Raw genomic sequence first — 22509 nt, 5'->3', positions numbered from 1 at the left:
TCTAGGACAATGTAGTTAGCTTATAACAACTTTTTGTGCAAAAGAAACCTAGAAAATGTTCATCTTCAGTTTTTTAAACAAAGAAAAAGTGCTACTATATTGCTTTTAACACACTGAAAACCAGGAGTGACACCCACTTTCACTAGCCTATCAAAATCTGCTGGCTGAAACATCAGTACTGAAGAAAAACAGAACAGAATGTCAATTTGACATTGTCAATGAACTCTTCCTCAAAAAAATTTGTAAAAAAAGTTACTACAAATGCAACTCTACTCCGTAATATTTTTGTTTAGAAACAGTAGTTGGTCAACATGTTCTGGGTTAAGTGCCCTTCTCTGTGCAGTGACTATATCTCCTGCAGTAGAAAATACACGTTCTGAAGAGACACTTGTTACTGGAGTACACAGGTAGGTTTTTGCAAGACGTGACAAAAGTGGATATTCTGTCTGGTGCTCTTTCCACCAGTTGAGTGGACTGTCACCTGCAAGAGACATGGGAGCAGTTTCTTTGTACTGTGTCAGCTCCTGTTCAGCCTGGTCCTGTGTGGTTCTGTGTCTCGCTGCAGTACCTGTACTGTACGTTTGACCTAGAAGATCTGCTAGACTGCATGACTGCCTTGCTTTCTTTGTGGGCAGACTAGTAGCAATGTCTTGCTTGTCGATATTCACGCAAGTGTCGTCCTTCACTGGCACCTCATTAGGCTCAGTTTTGGTTTCAGCCCCTTCCTATAGAAGTAAGTAAGAAAAAGCATTATGGAAGTACCCATTATAAGCATTTTATTAAACCTAAACATTCAACTATACATTTTAACAGGGTTAAAAAAAATATATTTTTTTTATAAATTAGTAACTTAGTGAAAATTTTATCAAGATGTCCTGGCGTTCATCTTCGGAGAGGAAGGGGAGGGCCTTGAATCTTGGATCCATAGCTGCACACACATACAAAGTCTCTCTCTGCTGATCCTTGTATCTCTTGTTCAGGTCCTCACAAATGGCTGATTTTATTTCTTTCACTAATGAAGAATCAGATCGGTTTTCTTGAAAGTCATGGAGGAGATGAACATGAAGTGGTGCCACAACTGATAAGGTTGGGGAGGTTTCCTGAGACATTACAAGTGTAGCTGTCTTCATGGGCTTCATGGCATCCACAATCTCCTCAGCAGATGTTATGTCTGACTCACTGAGGGTGCAGACCTCTTTCTCTGTCTTCCTTACTTCACCAAATAGTAGAGCGGCAGATATAGCGGGTTGCTGCTCCAGGAAACGTTGGAGCATGTCATGAGCGCTGTTCCACCTCGTTATGACTAGGGCTGTGCATAAAAATCGATATAAAGATTAATATCGATATTTTTAAAAACGATTTAATATCGATATTCTGGCTTTCAATATCGATATACCTCCCAACCTCTAGGGGGCGTTATTACAGCGCAACCATTACAGTTCACAGCGAAGGAGAGCAAGTGAGACGAATTTGTGGAACAGCCGACAGGATTTTAGAAGCTCCTTTGTCCCTAAAATCAGATGTTTGGGCACATTTTTGGTTTCTGTGACACGTTAAATGCATTGAAGCAAATGCACTTTATTTTCCTGTTAATATGTCTGTGATCAATAAATAGAACATAAACATAATATTTGGCTGATTTTGGTGATTGAATCACTGAGCATTAATTCAAAGTAATAAATATCGATATTGGAATCAAAGCAAGCTGAGCTATGTATCGAGAATCGTATCGAATCGGCTCATCCTAGATGATACCCAGCCCTAGTTATAACATCAGTTAGTTTATGTTCAGGCAGCTGAAGTAGCTTTTGTTTTTGTCGCAGGACATTGCTTGCTGTAGCACTCCGCCTGAAAAAGCTGGTTATCCGCCTCACTCGTCCTAACAAACGGGCCACATTGGGAAGCTTTAGTGCACGTTGTGATGCCAGGTTAAGAGTGTGGGCAAAGCACTTGAAATGCAACATGCCAGTTAGCTCAGCTGCGATGGTCATGTTAGCTGCATTGTCTGTGACAATGGCTGGGTCTTTGGCTGCTATGCCCCACTCATCCAGCGCCGTTTTCAGTAACTCCGCTATGTTGGTCCCCGTATGGCTCTCATGCATGGCTCTTGTTTGTAAAACGAACGCCTTCAGCTCCCAGTCCTCGGTAATGAAATGACACGTGATCGTCACATATGATTCTGTGGCTCGAGACGTCCACCCATCACACGTCAGGGCCACTCTTGCAGCTGAACTTAGCGAAGTTTTGACACGTTCTTTCACTTCTCCGTACTTCTTTGGCACAGCTATATCGGTAATATAGCGACGGGTTGGGATGACGTAACGTGGCTCCAGCGTATTTACCATGTACCGAAATCCTCTATTTTCAACCACGCAGTAAGGACGCAAATCCAGGCAGAATTAAAAGGAATAGTGAGTCAGTAATCCTGATGGCACGGGGTGAGGTAGATGGAAACTTATATGTGGCGTTGTCCAAAGTCATTTGCTTCGAGTCTACGGGTTTCTGTTGCATCTTTGGTGCTTCTAGCTTGTCAGCGTGGTGCCTCTGTAGGTGAGCCCGCAAGTTGGTCGTGTTTCCAGTATAGCGTACTACACCATTACAATACTTGCATATTGCATTTGTTTTGTCAAGTCCATGGCTTTTTTTCATTGACTTTAAAACCAAAATGTGCCCAAACGTCGGACTTTAAAGATGAAGGCGCATCAACTATTCTTTCAGCCATTATGCAAATTCTTCCTCGCTGTGAACAGTAACGGGGCCTTTAGGCCAGAGGTCACGGATTACTGGACCAGGGTCCGGATCTGGACCCAACCTGATTATAAACATTTATATATTATAGCATGTTGTCCGACTGTCTAACATCACTTGTGCCGCTTCTTGTGTTAATATGGTATAGCCCTGCATAGTGTTTGGCCCCTGGCTGCATGTGATGCAAAGTCCAGTTATATAACTGACAAAGAGATTCGTTAACAAAGAAAAATATAATGTTTCTATACCTGTAAGGTGTAGCATCTATAGAGAAGAAAACAAGGGGGGAGGATATCTACCAAGCAATAAAGAAGATGTTAACAGGGTAATAGATGTGAGAAAAGTAGTTTCAATCACTACAGATGGAGTAATTGAAACAACCCCATAATGTTAAGTAGCTGAGTAAGGGCAGAGTTTTGGAGGGCTTTTGGTCCATTTGACAAGAAATTCAAACTTTCTTGGAACATTCGAAGCAGCAAAAAGGCAACACGATTCCTTTTATTTGCAACATAGAAACTATTCCTGGATCAGTGTGTGCATTTCTCTGCTCTGTCGTCTCTAACTCCCAGTCGGTCGAGGCAGATGAGTGTTCACACTGAGCCTGGTTCTGGTTCTGCTGGAGGTTTTCCTTCCTGTTAAAGGGGAGTTTGCCTCTCCATTGTGGCTTCATGCATGCTCAGTACGAAGGATTGCTGCAAAGCCATCGACAATGCAGACGACTGTCCACTGTGGCTCTACGCTCTATGAGGAGGAGTGAAAGACTTGATGTGATCTGCTGGGTGTCCTTAGATGGGAACCTTTTGACCAATCTGTCTGGATGATTTGTGTGAATTTGACTTTGTAAAATGCCATGTTTTGAATTTGTGCTATATGAATTATATAATTGTGTAAATTGAAAATGTAATTGAATGGAGACAATGGATTATGTAGCTTTCTTGTTGACGTGACATCTCACTTAAATCAACTGAATTTCAAAGCTACAAGGCAAGGACAATTCAGTGTGTGATCTGATGACAGCTGTCCAGGCATTCCAAAGAAAACTAGAAATTCAAAGATGACCTGCAGGGGGGCTGCACACACTTCCTGGCTGTCAAGGGACAGGTCAGGGGAAACAAGGCTGGATTTGTTGAATTTGTGGACAAACTGATCACCAGTTTTGAGAAACGGTTTGACAGTTTCACCCTAGGATAGCAGCTCAGTCTGTTCATTAGGAACCCATTCCTTATCACTGAGATCTGAGGATTTTCCTAGCAGGCAGGTGAGACCTTTAAGTGGGCAAATGTAGGATCTCTTTAACTGGAACTGGCAGATTTTCAATCTAATGTCATGCTATAAGAGCAGGTTGGAGTGTGTGATGCTACATCTTTCTGGATCCAAAGAGTCTGAGACAGCCTTTCCAACTCCAACAAAAAGATGGCCCTGCACATTTTGAGTATGCTTGGCTCAACCTACTGCTGTGAAGCAGCATTCTCCACCATGAACGTAATAAAAAAAAAATCAATCCAGGCTCACGAATGAGCACTTTGATATGTGCTTGCGAATGGCTTTGTCGCCATTCAAGCCCAGGTTTAGAATCCTTGCAAAGCCCACTTCTCTCATTAAGCCATAAAAAAAAAAAAAACAGTTCAGGTATTTTCTAAAAGATGTGAATGTCAGGAAATTGTCTGTGCCAAACTGTTAAGGATTGTTGTTCTCTAGTTCAAAAAGCACTTTAGATTTTAAAGGCATACTATGCAACATTTTTCAGTTAATTAATATGTTCCATACCGTTTTGGATAATTAAATGAGTCATTTCAGGTCGAACAAAGGTTTTCTCGGCCACCCTGGTGGTCTGTGGGGGAAATACCGTACTTGCAATGGCGTACCGCGAGCGAGCTATTTTTAGAAACGTAACGTCACGATGACGTCACATCACGTGGTACGCAGTAGGGCAAGCTTGCATAGTCCGCCGCTGTGTCGCTGTAAAAGAGACGTGCGTTACCCTTGGTTTTACTCGGTAAACGACTGCTTTTTCCAAATCTAAAACCATGGTTTTTAAACATTGTTGCTATGGAACGTGCAACAGCGACTCGAGGTACGCTGATCGGCCGCATATGAAGGATGTTTTCTTCAAGAGTGCCAAGGAGAAATGTGTGCGCTGGGTACACCGGTGCGGTCAGCCTACACAACAGTTCAACCCGGAAAAAGTTACCAAATTCACGTACATATGTAGCAAGCATTTTGTTGGAGGAAAGGGCACAACCGAAGAACATCCTGACCCAATTCCATCGACATCAAGTAGTGAACAGGTAAGAGTATTTTGGTGGCCGACATGTTAATATTGAAGCGCCTGCTACTATGATAGCATGTAGGCTATCATGGTAGCAGGCGCTAACTTGATACCCTGCTACCAGGATGGCTTACTCAAAAACATTTCAAATAGGACAAACATTAAACATATACCGATCCCAGGACGGTTATTACAAAAAAAAAACGGCCGACGACGCCATGACCGCCGCGCAGGAAAAAAAACAAAGCTTACCGTTCGATCAACTCGGCCCTCGACACTCAAGCCATCGTTTGAGCTGAAGGTTGGTGTGTTCTTCCACAGTGCGACCAGTAATCCGTGCGCCTGGGACATCGTCTTGGGAAAGTTTAATGGCTGCAAAGTCGGTTATATCGCTGTTTCTGTTGTGCGTGTAATAGCTGGTTGCTACGGGCGTTCTCTACCTATATGCCCTACCTAAGCGGCAAAAGGGGCGTTGCTCTTGAGTGGGTGACGTCACGTGCGCGGTACGCCATTGCAGGAGCCCTCGGCCCGCACACACAGGCTCAGAAGTCTCGTACAAGACCGCGAGAGTCGGCCTTGCTTTACGGCGAGAACTCCATGTGTTTTTGCCCTGCCATTCACTATATGCACGCGCGAAAGCAACAACAAAGAACCGCCTGTTAACGTCAAATAAACATGCAAGCATATCGAGTTTTATTATTATTATTTATTTATTTTTTTTTTATGTTGGCGAGACGCTACTGCGGCCGGGGTAGCGTCTTGCCAACACATAATAATAATAATAATAATAATAATAATAATAATAATAATAATAATAATAATAATAATAATAATAATAATAATAATAATAATAAAACTGGCGAGGCCGCGGCGGTAGCGTCTCGCCAACATAAAAAAAAAAATAATAATAAAACTGGCGAGGCCGCGGCTTGGCGAGGCGGCCGCGGTAGCGTCTCGCCAACATATAATAATAATAATAATAATAATAATAATAAAAAAACAACACTATAGCACTGCGGGAAGCTTGATGTTCATACTTTCACTGTGTTAGTCATTGTTTGTACTGCCGTTTTTTCGACTTTTCGTTGCGTTCGCCTGTCTGCTAAGCTCAAAACAACCGCGCCTGGCTTGACGGAGAAACCAGAACAGCTGAGCATCCTTACGACAGTGCACTTTTACTTTCGCCCTCTGGGGGGAGCCTCGCTGGAAAATCAACCCCGGTTGCATAGTATACCTTTTAATATGGGAGAAATGTTTCCAGACTTTTATGGGTTGTTTTTTATTTTATTTTTTATATTCGGACCCTGCTGATTTTTAATCAGTGACCCCTGACTTGGGCTATGGATACTGGCATCATCATGCACAATACAACCAATACCTTTTCACATCTTTTGTTGTCTAGAATGTGTTTATGTACATATTTTCTATGGACTTTTTCCAATTCATCAAAAAAATTTATTATTGGGATAATTTTCTGTTAATATTATAGAACTTCATTCTTAGTGTAGTGCATACATCACCTTTCTCTTGATGATTGTCCAATAGTTTTCCTTCTATTTATTTATCCTCAACAAATTGTTTTGTTGAGGGTAAATGGTTAGCCAAGTGATAACCAAGAATGGTTATCACTGTAAATATCGAATTCTTAATATTAAAACATTTGCTAATCTAAACCTGGACAAACTTTAAAGTGTTTTATTATATTATAAGCATTCCAAAAAACATGAAGCCCCAAAATAACACTACCAAAATTGTGCCCTGACTAAACGGTTGGAAAAAAGTTAATAGGAAGAGTTGATGCTGCAACACTTTGTGAACCCATGGTTGATGGTCTTTGGAAGATGTATGAATACTAAACAACTAATTCTTATTTATTCTTTACTGTTTAGCTACCGCCCATTTGTACCACACATCCCGTTTGATTTTTATGTGGTAAGTGACAACGTCATCACACTGTGATAATGGACAATTTCATGTTAGAATAATTAAATGTAGATTGCTAAGATATTTTTTAGACGTTGGTGGGTTATTTCTAATGTTTTAATATCTTGACATACAGGATTACCATATTGTATAGTGCTAGACAGTGATCACCATTATTCATGCAACAGCTGTCTGGTCCAACAATAAGCTGTTAATAAAGTAGAGGCAATGATAAGCAGCTAGGAGTACTGAACCAGATTTTTCTTTGGCACCAGTGTGAGATGGCGTTCCCCAGAGTAAAACCTATGCCTGATGAGACGGCTTTCAGTGAATGTCTGCTGAAGAGAAACCAGGACCTAAGCCCCACACCTGCAGAGCAGGTGCACCCCCGTCAATGTACCATTGTATGTTGTTGTTTTCGCCCAAATGTACTGTCTTAATCAGATTGGTTTCCTATTCTGTTTCCACCTTAGTCCTCCATCTTGTCTTTAGTCACAAAGATTAATAATGTCATCGACAACCTGATTGTAGCACCTGGGAACTTTGAGGTGGTAAGTCACACATCTCACATTTAGACCAGTTACTTCTTCCTAAACATTCCTGATAACATAAACAATTGCCTTAAGCTCTTAATAATATCTGCATTCCTTAATAGCAAATTGAAGAGGTCCGTCAGGTTGGCTCATACAAGAAGGGTACCATGACAACTGGACACAATGTTGCTGACCTGGTTGTCATCCTGAAAATCCTCCCAACCTGTGCGTAAAAGGAATACAATCTCTCTTGCTCTCGCTCACTCTCATATTCATATGTGTTTGTGTGTGTGTGTATATATGTGTATATGTATATATATGTGTATATATATATGTATATATGCTGGGTGCGATTTGCCGGGGGGGATGGGGGGGATTTAACCCCCCTCTGCTTGTGACGCCCCCCCTCTGGTCATTTATGTTTTATCCCTGGGGGGGATACATTCCTCCCCCCTTCTGGTCTAAATTTTAAAAATGTATATAAATTAGGGCTGTCAGTTTTAACGCATTAGACCACAACGCCGACATTTATTTTTTTTTTTGTCGCCGTTAATTGCGCGTCAAAACACACACACACCGTTCCCTAATGTTTTTCCTCACCGCGCTCTCCGGACTGAGGTTTCTTTTACCCTCGGCGCTTTCCGTAGTTTCAAGAGAGCTACAGACAGTAGCAAAACAGACCCGCGCTCACTGTTGCACAGACTGTTCATTTCATGTGACTTTGGGCTTCTTTTATTCAAAAGGCGCTTGTAAATTTTATAAGTCACTGGGTGCGGTTTTTTGGGCACATTTCTGAAAGTAAAATAGCTTATTTGTGCTCTAAAATAAGTGACGAGACAGCGGTTATTAAGAGACCTGCCTGCACTAGACACTTTGTATCCAGCTGAAATATCCTTCCGCCATAGGAGCCGACGGTAATAAAGGCAGACAGAGCAACTCTGCACGTATTTTCCGCAGTTTACGGTGCAATAACCGGTGATAACTGCTGAAAGTAGATTACTTGGTGCAGATCACCATTTTGAGCAGACATGGGTTCTGAAGATGAGCTTTTAACATGCTGATAACATTGCAGAAACCCAACCCATAAACTGTACTTTAATGCTTATTAATTTATTTTCTCTGTATTTGCCAAACGAAGGACCTGGAGTTACTAAACAGTTGCTAAACAGTCTCATTCAGGGTATTAAGCTCCTGCCTAGTTGCAAGCAAACAGTAAGACTGGAATGACCTGGAGATTTAAAACCTTTTTCCAGGCTTAAACTATGAATATGGATATAAACAGCAAGCAAAAATATTCAAAGAAGTTATTGTTGGTGTGAAAGCTCAGAATTAGATGTTTGTGTGTGTGTGTGTGTGTGTGTGTGTGTGTGTGTGTGTGTGTGTGTGTGTGAGAGAGAGTGAAAAAACGAACAATAAAACTTATGACTTTATTGAAATGTAAATTTTTTATTAATGCCTAATACCATGTCTATCTTTGTTTAAGAGGCAAAAAAATATATCGGCATGGTATTTATTTACACATTTATTTACACATTGTGTAAACATCAGGGCGGCATGATTAGTCATTTAGCCATCATAGTCCAGAGTTTAACATTTGGCATTAGGATGTTTTCATTTCAATTCTCAAAAGTGCTTGAAAAATAACAAAATAAAAATATTTTTTGTACAAGCATGTATTTTATTAGTGTCATTTATTACAAAATTGCATATTAAAATGCCCAAACAGGCTATTACACTTTCAGAAATAAAAGGATAAAACATACAATTAATTTGCAATTAATCTCGAGTTACCTATCAACATTATGTGATTAATCGAGGAAATGATCCCCCCCCCCCTGTTTTTTTTGCAAATCGCACACTGTATATATATGTATGTGTGTGTGTGTGTGTGTGTATATATATATATGTGTGTGTGTGTGTGTGTATATATATATGTGTGTGTGTGTGTGTGTGTGTGTGTGTATATATATATATATGTGTGTGTGTGTGTATGTATGTATGTGTGTGTGTATGTGTGTGTGTGTGTGTGTGTGTGTATATGTATGTATGTATGTGTGTGTGTGTGTGTATATATATATATGTGTGTGTGTGTGTATATATATATATGTGTGTGTGTGTGTGTATATATATATATATGTGTGTGTGTGTGTATATATATGTGTGTGTGTGTGTGTGTGTATATATATATGTGTGTGTGTGTGTGTGTGTATATATATATGTGTGTGTGTGTGTGTGTATGTATGTATGTATGTGTGTGTGTATGTGTGTGTGTGTGTGTGTATATATAGAATCCTTGAGGCTTGTGTATCATGGCTTTAAAGACGACATGTAGTTCAGGTTGCATCTGAAAACGTTCATTCTAGCTCCTGTCCCTTGACCCTTCATGAGGTCAACAGCAAGAACTCTATGGGGAGGAAAGGAGCATCAGACTGCTGTGCTGATTTCGGACAGCCTTCAACTTGTACGTCATTGTGATGAAAACGCATATGGATGATCCTGGTCACACTCCTTTTCCTACCTCTTTAACTGACTACACTATTTGAACAGCACTTATGTCAAACTCTGACACGCTTCTGTTTTGGCTGAAGAGTCAGTACCAATTAGACATTTATGGATGCAAGCTTAGCTTTAAAGAGACAGCACTAAAACGAGTTGCTCTCAGGTGCATCCCAGAATAGCAGTAAAAAGGGGGGAATGTGAGGATAAATAAACATTTCAATTTCAATCGGAAAAGGAACAGCTAAAAAACTAAAGTTCATTGATGATCTAACTTTCTGCTTTTTCAGTTACTGAACTGCAGAGAAATAGCAGTGATGGATTAGTTCAGTCTACAAAATTGCAATGCTGTATGCAACCCTTAAATCAACTTGATGTGATAGTCAAGAGTTTCCTTGGACAGCAGTTGGTAATTTGGTAGTAATGTGTGTTTTTAATTTTCAACAGTGGAGGCAGTAGCTGCTCTTGGGAACAAAGTGGTGGAGACCCTTCGCACTCAGGACCCCACAGAAGGTAATGACAGTGGGAAAGACAGGAGGTTGTAATAAGTCACCAGCTTTGCCTACATTCCCTTCACTGTTTTTTTTTTTTTTTTTTTTTTTCATTAATATTATTTGGTACAATTCAAACAAACTGTGGATACATTTGTATGAGCTCATACTGATGGCGCTCTAAGAGTCTGAATAGATGGGTTTTATTCACTCTGGAGATTTTCTATGGATGTTAGAGATAAAATAAAGAACACCTTGAAGCACCATAAAACAAAGAACTTTAAGAAGTGCAATGTGCGGGTATAGATTATTAACCTGACCCTCGCCAGATGGATGCTGCTCCGCCTAGCTTCACTCACATACATCTGGGACATCTCCCATAGAGAGTGATTTCTCCAACCAATTTTATTGTCTAGCCAATCAGGATGCAAGGCTGGAGTTTCATAGATGTGACGTAGTGGAGAAGCGACCGTGACGTGAGACTGTTTTGATTCAGATAGCAATGGCGGCTCGCATCGAGGAAGCAAGCGTTAAAGGAGAAGTCCGGTCAAAATCAGAATTCAAACTGCTGAAAGTACTTTAAATATAAAACTACTACATACTGTGCAAAAAAATATACGTTTTTTTAATTATGAATAATTTTCATTTAATCATGTTTATGTGGAGGAATCCATCTTGGTCAAGAATAGTACTGTCACCTCCCATTTTTTGACGTCACTCGGCGGACCCGCAGTTGAGCAAGTTTCAAGCTTTGTTTGTCACGGCGCACTATTTTCCAACATGGCGACGACTGGTGCTCTGTACGAAGCAGAGAGTGATGAAGTACTAAGTGACAGTGATGGGAGCTCCGTGGAGCTATCATCATCTGATAGCGATATGGATTTTTTTAGAAGAGTTTCTTGACAGAAACCGGACTTTTGACGGAATCCAGCGTACCCATTTCCAGTGCAAACTCAGTCGGGTCCTACAATATATATGTATACACGCGTGTGTGTGTGTGTGTGTGCGCGCGCTCCGCCGCAGGACGGCTTTGCCGGCGCTGCAGCAGAGCGCGCGCACACACACACAGCGGAGGAGAGATCGCGCTGAAGTGACTTAAGTTATATATTTGCCCTCTAGTAAATAGGGCAGGTGGTCATTATTGTATAAATATTAAAATATAAAAGCGTTCCAGCACATGCCGGGGCGGAGGGATACCACATCACATGTGGTATCCCTCCGCCCCTCTGCTCGGTGACCATCCCCGCAAATTCTAAATAAAAATTCTAAAATAAAAAATAACTTACCGAAAATCCTCGCTCTCATGTCATGTTCAAAACATTCTTTTTCAAAATGGTTGCTGCATATGACGTGTTTTCTCTCTGGCCAGAACTTAGATGGCAAATCCGCTCTGGTCAAGTTGGCAATCCAGCAATGAGCCCGGTGGCTCATGAATCGGGAAGTTGAAATAAGCAATGTTTTTTCCACTTTTACCAGTTGTGTTGGAACATCCGATGGCCATGCACGTGGGCATTGTTTCTTCAGCAAAAGCTCTTGGGAATGTCAGTGGTGAAGTCTTCTGGAAATCCGAAAAAATTGTTGATGATCGCAGCTATGTAGAACGGCTCCTATTGACTTTGCATGGAAAGCGGAGAGAAATGCTGTCGCCGCTTCCGCTTTTCCACACCCCAGGATGTGATGTCAAACGCCCCTTACTGCCCAAATATGGGCAGTAATGTCAGCCCCCATACACAGTGATTCAGACGACAATTTATGTTTTTATTTTCTTATTGATTAAAGATAAGTTCATTAAATAACCACAAACGTATTAGTTTTAGTTATAGCTAATGATACCCTGATTTTTCCTTGTTGACCGGACTTCCCCTTTAACATTGATGCTGCTATTTCTTCCATGTTGTCCAATCTACCTAATATTGTTTCATTAAAAGAACATCAGAGAACGGCTCTGAAGGCTTTTGTTGGTGGAACTGATGTTTTCGACCTTCTCCTGACTGGATTTGGCAAGTTTTGTTTTCTGGGGTGCATCCGCGTCCTCTGCGGAGCGGTTAGCGCGAACCATATTAGGAGGCCTTTAGTCCTCAACGCGGTCGGCCCGTGATCGACTCTGACCCGTGGCGCTTTGCCGCCTGTCTTTCCCCCTCTTCCTGTCAGCTCACTGTCAATAAAACGTGTGCCACTAAAGCCGCAAACACATTAAAAAAAATATATTTTGTTTTTTTTCCTGCGTCGCTCTCACAGCATCACGGGTTAGCTTCAGTGTGAGTGGTTTATCCAATCATATGCAAGGATTTTTGATAAGGCCCAGCCTTCAAAAAAGGCAATTCCTATGGAATGAGTGAAGCTAGGCGCAGCGAAATACATCTGGCGAGAGTCAGGTTAATAGATTATAGCTATCTTAAAAATTATATCTCTGTAATTAGACTTGGGCTACATCTCAATATACAATATATATTTTAATATTTAAAATTAAAATCCCAATCACCTAAACCCTTTAACCCTGTAATACTGTAGTAAAGGATGGACAAAAACAGCAGGATAAAAACACACATACAATTATCTTTCCACTTAGTGCAACACTAGAGATTAATTTTAACCAGTCTAAGTCTGCAAACGTAGATTAGCTCCTCAAACAATACTGTAAAAAACAACCAGTGACCAATAATATCAGAAAAATACCCATCCCCATACAAAAAGTCTGACCACACAGAGCAGGGCAGTCAAAAGTAGCCGGTCAACGGCGGCAAATCGCCGTCTATAGCAGCTCTTGTCGCCGCCTACATTTCCCCGATTATACATCCCAAAAATCACCTTTGCATCCGTCTCCACTGAGAGCAACATTAACGAGTGATTGGGTTCCTTGTTCCAACCGAGATGCTACTTTTCCGATCAAAACACAGACCGGTGTTATGCCGAAAAGTGCATCCCTGCTGAGATATGCGTCCCCTGTCGCGGGAGTGCGCCTCGCTCTGTACAACTGAATATCGACGAAGAAAACTGATTAAAATGTGACCAACGCAGTTACTTGTTCTTAAATTAATGATATCAAAACGTTTTATTAAACCTCTTGGGGGGAAAAAAAAAAGTTATTTGGCAGATTCGTTTACAAAATTACGGGTGTTATCCATCCATCCATCCATCCATCCATCCATTTTTTGATCCGCTTAATCCCTCATGGGGTCGCGGGGGTTGCTGGTGCCTTTCTCCAGCGTTCACCGGGCGAGAGGCGAGGTTCACCCTGGACAGGTTGCCAGTCTGTCGCAGGGCTACGGGTGAGTCACAACATTAAATCCAAAGTTTTTATCCGAGGTACGGCTGATTTATTTGCTGTGGTCTCTTGTCATTCACACACAACAATAAACCGTGAGAGCAGACATGAGTTTTGAAACTGCAACGCTTTGTCTTAAGCGGAAGATCAAACGTGCATCTACACAGCACAGCGTTCATAGACCAGTGTGATGCCTTCGTGAGCGTCAGAAAGCTATGGTGCATTCAGGAGCATGGGACATTTCAAACTTACAAGGAAAGAGGCATAAAACGGAATAGAACTTAACTCGTAAAGTAATGTATTTATCCAGAAACAGCGTGGGCTTTCTTACAATACTGAATGCTCTATAATTGTATTTCTGATATTTTTTGATTATGCACATCTGTTGGCTTTTTATTCTGAAAAATCTATAATATTACATATAATATAATATTACAGCAGCAAATTATCAAAGTTTTTCAGGGGATGCATTTTGTGTTCGTCTTTAGAATCCTCGCCGATGATATATCGTGTGTGATGAGTGCAAGTGAAATTAAACTGAGATAAGAGATTTCGAAAGAGCGATTTGACTGAAATAAATTCAACATGTAAATTCAATTTCAAATTCCGACCCAGTATTTTTATCATAAAAATTCAACTTTGTTCGTGTAGAAATGTTACGATCGTTTTTAGAACAGAACTGTGAGTAATAAGATGAATAGGCCTCACCTAATCTGATCTGTTTTATGTGGTGCTACTAATTCAAATTAAAATAATTTTATGCAAATGGAGATTACCTTGGTAAAACATAACATCATGTGAAAAAATAATGTTTTAAGAATAATAATAAAAAACAAAGGTTGTTTTTGAAGAATTGATCATTCAAATTTTTTGCCTTTTTATTCAATTTGAAACATGCACTCTGACTCTATTGTTTAAATAATCACCTGTCTTCCAAAAAAAATGAGGGAGACTCTATTTTTCAAAATTCTCCCCTCTGGGGCTCGGGCACTGGCATAAGTGTACCCTTCTACTTGATAGTGTGTGGCCTGCTACTGTAAAAAGTTTGACTGCCCTGACAGAGTGGGTCTACTGACAACTGCCTAGAGCACAAAATGATCAACCATTAAAAAAAAACAACAGAATAGCATTGAACACAGCCACAAACGGATACACTAAAAGTTGTACGAAACATAGGGCTCGGTACCAAATTCAGGACTTCGTAATACCAGCGGGATTCGGTCGGTATATATGAGTACCAATTTCACGTAAATTCAAACATTACCACGTTTTGGTACCTAGGTGTATCACCATGACACTGTCAGCTTCCTGCAACAGCTAAAAAAATCCCAAAGACTGGTTTCAGCATAGATGGATTATTTTGCTTTGGCGTCTGGTTACACAGAAGAAAGACTGCAGAGTCAGAAGATTCTCTGCATCACTCTCCCTCATAATGTCTTCCAAAGGTTCCTGAATGGTAAATTTCCTCTTCTGTGACAATACGACTGCAAATGTTTTCCGAAACATCCACACTGCTGAAGAGATGAAGTAAAACAACAAGCCATCTGCTCCGGGCGTAATGAAGCCTGTGCGCAAAGCAGCTGCGGCTGTGAGTTGTACAGTCTCCAGTATACACGACAATTCCATTACCGAGACACATCCAACAAACACGTGCTATACCTTGTTGGAAAGGCCAGAGTCTCTAATTTCCAACAAAATCAGCCATGGTGCGATGGGGTGGAGCATGTCCTCGCAGTGACGCTTTTTTGTAGAGAGTATCAATTTTTGATAGCAATTTAAATGGCACCTTCTGTGTTTAAAGTGCTATAAAACCAAAATTGTGTATGAAAAAATTTTTTGACTTTTTTTTAGAAACTTTGAAGCCTGTTTTTTAGAAGGATTTATAAAAAAGGATCTGGATCACTGTATGGGGGCGGCCATTATTATTGCCCTAATATGGGCAATAATGGCCGCCTGACATCACATCCTGTGACGTAGAAGCGTGGAGAGTCGACGGCAGTTCTCCGCGCTTTTCAAGCAAACTCAATAGGCGTTGTTGTACACAGCTGCGATCAACGACAATTATTTCGGATTTCCAGAGGACTTCATCATTGAAATTCACAGGAGCTATTGTTGAAACAACAATGATCACGTGCATGGCAGTTGGATGTTCCAATACATCGGGTAAAAGTGGAAAAAACATTTGTTTTTTCACCTTTCCGATTAATGATCCACCGGGTTCTTTTGTTGGATTACCTACTTGAAGAGAGAGGATTTGCCATCGTGCTTCTGGCCAGAGAGAAAACACGTCATCTGTAGCCAACATTTAGAAGAATGTCTTCAAGATGACATGAGAGCAATGATTTTCAGTAGGTTTTTCTTTTTTATAATGTAGAATTTGCCGGAACATTTGTGTACCGACCAGAGCAGCGGAGTGATACGACACACTTGGAAAGCATGCTCACTTATTTTATGTAATTTTGGTTTTATTTTTTCTAAAGTCACTTGTAAATTTCATGAGTTGCGGGTTACAGGTTTTTTTTGGGCTTGTTTTTGAAAGTGAAGTGGCTTGTTTTGGCTCTAAACTAAGTGACGCCGAAATATCCCGCCGCCTCATAACGCACTGGAGCTCATCCTGACAGGAGCAGAGTAAACTCAGAAAGAGCCGCTCTTCCCGTATTTTCTGCAGTTTACGGCTGCAATAACTGATCGTATCACATCGTATAACATTGCTGAACCCATAAACCGTACTTTAATGCTTATTTGTTTTCTTTTTATGTCTCTAAAATGTAAAATTAGTATTAATTTAAATTCTTTATGCCATCTTTATCTTTGTTTAAAAGGTTTTTAAAAAAAAAAAAATTGGCATGAAAACGGGTACTTATTTTCAAGGGGACAGGGCATTGGGACTTGCTCTACAGCTGGTCCCGCAACCTGACGTCACAAACTGGGAGGAGGCAGTACTGTTCTTCACCAAGATGGCTGCCCCCATAAAAGGACCTTCAAATGAAAATTACTCTTAATTAAAAAAGCTTATCATTTATTAAACAGTATAATAATTTGATATTTAAAGTACTTTCAGCAGTTTGAATTCTGATCTTGACTGGACTTCTCCTTTAAGGGGTTATATATTATCATACAAACTATTACCAGAAACAAGCTGACATCTTTCTCCTCCAATGTGTTTCAATAAAACAGTCTGGTTGTTTAAACTTGTAGTTATCATCCCCCCTCAATGCAGAACGGTTTTTTTTCTTCACAGATAAGCCCTTTGTCTATTGATGCAAGTTCTCAAATTGAACACTGTAATTCTTGTCATGATATATAATTTTTTTCTGTTGATGCCAGGATTTGGTAACCTGACTCCCCCAGATGGATTTGCTCTGCATATCCATCTGGAAACCTTCTGTTGAAGTAATTTTGGGAAGGGGCGAAAATACTGGTTAGCTGATTGGCCTATGTTGGTGATAGACGGGCCAAATAAACCAATCAGATCAACGAAGCTTATGACGTACTAACAGCGACGACGAAAACACAACCACAAGCTCTTGCCGAAACCAGTCGAGAGAAGAGCAAAAACATCTTTTCCTCTGAGAAAAGCCTCCAGAGCAGTGTTTTGCTCTTCTTTCAGTGAAGAAATACTCTGTAATTCCGATAAAACTTGCTCGATAGCCACGCTAACGCTAGTTTCATCGGCTGAAGCCGCCATGTTCTTTAGACTGAACTGTCGCGCTTCTCGTTGCGTCACACTTTAACCCGCCTCAAAGCCAACGCTGATTGGACGTTCGTTTGGTGAACTGCTCCAAATTTTCTTTAACGGAAAGTAGCCAGACTGATCTGCGAGTGAAACCTTGAAAGCTCGCGAGATCAGGATGGTCTCACGAGGCTAAGGATTTGGCAGCTCACCTGAAACAGATTGTGGGCTCAATTTTCAGGCTCAGAAGCATTAGGAAAAACTAAGCATCCTGCAAATTAAGTTTATGGGTAAAGATTTTTGTTGAAAGTTATATCAATATTACCAATTGAGTTATTTTCACGTCTCTTGTGGCTTTGTATGTTTCCCATGTATTAAAAGACCCAGTGTTAGTAGTATACATCTGGATCTAAAGTTCTCATACATTTAAACTATCACTGGGAAATTTCAGATGGAATGCAAATGCTTTGTTTATTGTAATGTACAATATGGAAGATAATGGTAAGTATTTCTAATATATTGTAAACCTGTTTTTTTGTTTTTTTTTTCTAAAATACTAAAGTGTAATTTTACACTTTAATGTATTATTGTGTGTTATTGCTTTTAATTGTGGATTAAGTTTAAAATATCCTTGTGAAATTGTTGACCAGGCTTGAGTAAATCGATTTGCTGGTGTGAATGTCCTGACTGACTGTCTTTTTTCAGTGCTGTCCATGCTGACCAATGAGACAGGATTCGAGATCAGTTCAGCTGATGCTACCGTGAAGATTCTCATCACCACCGTTCCACCCAATCTGCGCAAGCTTGACCCAGAACTGCACTGTATGACCATCCATAAGACGACACACCAGACCTCACACCAGACCAACATGAACTGTCACACATTGTGCATATCCACCATCTCTGGGGGCGACTACCCTGCATTGTGGCAGTGGATGAATTTGGTTATATCAGATTTGGCACCTGAAATATAGGAAATGATTATAAAGAATGCTTGCAGCTTACAATTAGGATGCAATGTTTGTGCTAAACAATTTCTAGCAATTAGGTTTTTTTAAAATATAATGGTCATAAGAAAAAACACATGCCCAAATCTGTACGTCTTTTTAAATATGCAAAAATCTGTCTCATTGGGGTTTGAAATTTGTCAACAGTGGAATACATAGTATACCTGTAAATTACATTTTTTGTGAAACCTAAGAATATTGTTAGTTCTGTTTTTTATTTTTTTGTGAAGACCTGCAGGGTTCTGGTAGATGTAGGACATTGAAATTACAATAATCTAAATGAAATATTAAATGTTTGTGCTGGTTAGATGTATACTGATCTTTGTCTTTTCATAAAAACCAAGTGTTCCTTTCCTCCTAGTGGACATCAAGGTGCTACAGAGCGCCCTGGCTGCCATCCGCCACGCCCGCTGGTTTGAGGAGAATGCATCTCAGTCAACGTGAGAACATTTCTGTTAACACACATCAGGGCTGTTGTTTCCTGTTGGTGTGCTGGCTTCTGAACTACACCTCCTCTCACCTGAACTCTTCTGTTTTGTTCTTTAACCTTTAGAGTCAAAGTATTGATCCGCCTTCTAAAAGACCTCAGGGCCCGTTTCCCTGGTTTTGAACCTCTGACTCCATGGATCCTGGACCTGCTGGTAAGTTCCATTGTTCCATCTGATATTTCAACATAAAGTTCATGTTCAAAACGTCTAGGGCAACAAAAGTTACCTCCACAGTTGGTAAGCGAGGGCTGCTCAGACTCCTACATTAGAGAAACTAAACGGCTACATAAACACATGGCAGAGCACAGGAGGGTCAGAAGCTTGGAGCAAGATTCAGCAGTCCACATGCACCTCAAGAACAAAGGGCAACTTTTGATGAGAACTATGTCCAGATTTCTGAAAGGGAGAACAGATGGTTTGAAAGAGGGATGAAAGAAGCCATCTTGGTCAAAAGAGAAAAGACATCACTAAACCGAGGGGGAGGATTGTGTTTCCAACTCCCCAGTGTTTCCAGCTCTGTCCTCCAACACATTCCAAAAAGATCATTACCCCATTTCCACTCCCCCTTTTTAACCGTGCTGAGACCAGTCCGAGCTCGGTAACGGAGATGACTATCGAGTGTAAATGGAAAGCAAACTGAACCGAGCCAGACACAACCGGACCGCGCCAAATGCAGACCAGTTCCATTAGTGGGCTCGGCCCGGTTTTTCAGTAGTACCGCAGATGGTCACTAGGAGGCGAGGAAACCAAGAAACCGAGATAGCGTGTTGTGTAAACGTTCTTCAAAACCAAGCTCTGCTTGGTTAACTGATCCAAGCTCAGACCAAGCTCGGCATGGATTGGTTTAACAAGGGTAGTGGAAATGAGCCTTAGAAACTATTGCTTGGTGTGATTAGAGTACTTGGTCACCTGAATGATGAGACTGCTGATATAACGACCCAGGACAATGACGGGTGGGTCATTGATTTGCATCTGACTTTGAATGTACCTAGGAGGATGGGCCTCCATGTCCTGCTGGTTGCTCAAGTGCAACCCACCAGAATTGACAACGACTCCTGGATAGATGTCGAAACGTTTTCAGAAAGAACAGAATGAAAGTCTGATTGCCTTCGATATAAGGCTCTTTGCTGTTTCTGTGTTCTGTAGAAAACACTCACCAACATCTTCACATGTGAATACCTCTGTAGCAGAACACATCCCACTGAATTGTTTGAGCTGTCCGTTCATAAAATTAGTTCTGATTAGTTTATAGTGGTAATTTTATGTTCATTGTGTTCCAGGGTCATTCTGCTGTGATGAACAACCCATCCAGGCAGCCCCTGTCCCTGAATGTGGCCTACAGGTTTGTTCTTAAGCAAATGTTCTTAAACCTGTCCCAAGGTCAAATTCAGCTCCTTTTTAAGCATTTCAAAGCATGTTTGTTTTTTAAAAATCAAGGAATTAATGGTGGTGATAAATTGGGGGTACAATACAAAAAACATTATTTAAGTTTTCATCAGTAAGTCCTGGGCTTCTTTACCCTGCTTCTCAATAGTGGACATGTGACCAAGTAGGCCTGGGCGATAACAGAAAATTTACAGACACCGAAATTTATGTCAATAACCAACGTAATTTTTCCCATGTTGTTTTTTTTGTTTTGTTTTTTAATTAAATGAAAAGTTATTATAGGTAAAGGTAGGCAATCCCCATGTCCATTTTTTTAAGATGCAGCACTGCATGTGCAGTCTGTAGTAATGTGACTCCACTCCGTCCAGTCTGAAAAAGAAGCAAAAGAGAACATGGAGGAATTTTCTAATGTTTTAGCACCAGCAGCAGTAGAGCTGGTTGTGGAGTAATAGGAGCAGCTGTTAAACCTACATTGCAGCCACATCTGATCTACGCTTCAGTCGCATGATGGACCCGTATTTTAGTCTGACTGTACATTATACCAGTGACGAATGGAGACTGCACACTAGTGTTCAAAACGGCATATTTTCCCGCCGATACCGGGCGGATTGTCGGACAAGGTTTAAGCACGATGCTGTCTGCCTGGGAGATTAAGAAACGGGCCATTGTAGCTATTACTACTGACAACGGTGCAAACATAGTTAAAGTTGCTGAGCTTAATAGATTCAATTCAATTTTATTTATATAGCGCCAATTCATGAAACATGTCATCTTGAGGCACTTTACAAAGTCAAATTCAATCATATTATACAAATTGAAGCAATCAACTGGTTCCCTTATATAGGAAATTTTTGACCAAAGTCCCGACAAGCAGCATTCACTCCTAGAGAAGCGTAGAGCTACAGGGACAGTCGTCTGCATTGTACATGGCTTTGCTGCAATCCCTCATACTGAGCAAGCATGAAGCGACAGCGGAAAGAAAAACTCCCCATTAACGGGAAGGAAAACCTCCTGGAGAACCGGGCTCAGTATGAACGGTCATCAGCCTCGACCGACTGGGGGTTACAGAAGACAGAGCAGAGACACAACAAGAGACAAAAAAGCACAGAACCACACATTGATCCAGTAATCTGTTGTACATTAGATGGTAGTAGCGGGTGATCTGTCTTCCCTGATGATGTCACAGTTAACAGAACGCCAGACCAGGTGTACCTACTATGAAGAAAAAAAAGAAAGAGAACAAAAAGTTAAAAGCTGAAATGATAACAAGCATTGCAAAACTGGAGAACAGTAGACCTGAGTAGAGTGAGAAAAATAGACCCTGATGTCCTCCAGTAGCCTAAGCCTATAGCAGCATAACTATAGAGGTAGCTCAGGGTAACATGAGCCACTCTGACTAGAAGCTATGTCAAAAAGGAAAGTTTTAAGATTAGTCTTAAAAGTAGACAGGGGGGGCTGCCTCACAGACCAAAACTGGGAGTTGGTTCCACAGGAGAGGAGCCTGATAGCTAAAGGATCTGCCTCCCATTCTACTTTTAGAGACTCTAGGAACCACCAGCAGACCTGCAGTCTGAGAGCGAAGTGCTCTGTTAGGAACATACGGGGTAACCAGAGCTCTGATATGATATATGATGGAACTTGATTATTAAGGGCTTTATACGTGAGAAGGAGAATTTTAAATTCTATTCTTGATTTAACAGGAAGCCAATGAAGGGAAGCTAAAATTGGAGAAATATGATCCCTCTTGTTGATTTTCATCAGAACTCTTGCTGCAGCATTTTGGATCAGCTAAAGACTTTGAACTGCATTTTGTGGACTTCCTGATAGTAAAGAATTACAATAGTCCAGCCTTGAAGTAACAAACGCATGGACTAGTTTTTCAGCATCACCCCTGGACAGAATGTTTTAATTTTGGCGATATTCCGGAGGTGAAAAAAGGAAACTCTGGAAACCTGTTTAATATGGGATTTAAATGACAAGTCTTGGTCTTGGTCTGCTTCAACACACCTGACATATGAGCTCGTTAGCCAAAGAATCATTAAGACAAAAACGACACTTTAAACTCAAGACATATCAGTGGCAATTAGTATTCTATTTGTTTAAAGAAGATACCAAAGAAAACAGTCTGACTATTAAAATTTTTGCTCAAAAGAACCATTAGTTTCAACTTGGCATACAGTACATTATTTACTAAAGAACAACGCATCTCTCAGGTCTGACACTTAATACT

General features: G+C 40.7%; 1 protein-coding gene across 2 annotated transcripts in view; it reads left to right on the top strand.

Annotated features, from left to right (window-relative positions):
• Window positions 1-22509, top strand: part of ilf2 (interleukin enhancer binding factor 2) — a 36417-nt gene that overhangs the window by 2845 nt on the left and 11063 nt on the right. For both annotated transcript variants that reach the window (XM_036145624.1, XM_036145623.1), the window contains exons 3-11: window positions 6907-6949; window positions 7216-7320; window positions 7414-7491; window positions 7596-7698; window positions 10417-10482; window positions 18104-18220; window positions 18767-18845; window positions 18959-19046; window positions 20174-20235. In XM_036145624.1, the coding sequence (XP_036001517.1) occupies window positions 6907-6949; window positions 7216-7320; window positions 7414-7491; window positions 7596-7698; window positions 10417-10482; window positions 18104-18220; window positions 18767-18845; window positions 18959-19046; window positions 20174-20235 (741 nt within the window). The remainder of the gene's footprint in view (window positions 1-6906; window positions 6950-7215; window positions 7321-7413; window positions 7492-7595; window positions 7699-10416; window positions 10483-18103; window positions 18221-18766; window positions 18846-18958; window positions 19047-20173; window positions 20236-22509) is intronic.

This window comes from Fundulus heteroclitus, chromosome 13 (assembly GCF_011125445.2).
Source record: "Fundulus heteroclitus isolate FHET01 chromosome 13, MU-UCD_Fhet_4.1, whole genome shotgun sequence".
Classification (NCBI taxonomy): Eukaryota; Metazoa; Chordata; class Actinopteri; order Cyprinodontiformes; family Fundulidae; genus Fundulus; species Fundulus heteroclitus.
This window is presented reverse-complemented; position numbering and strand designations above follow the sequence as displayed.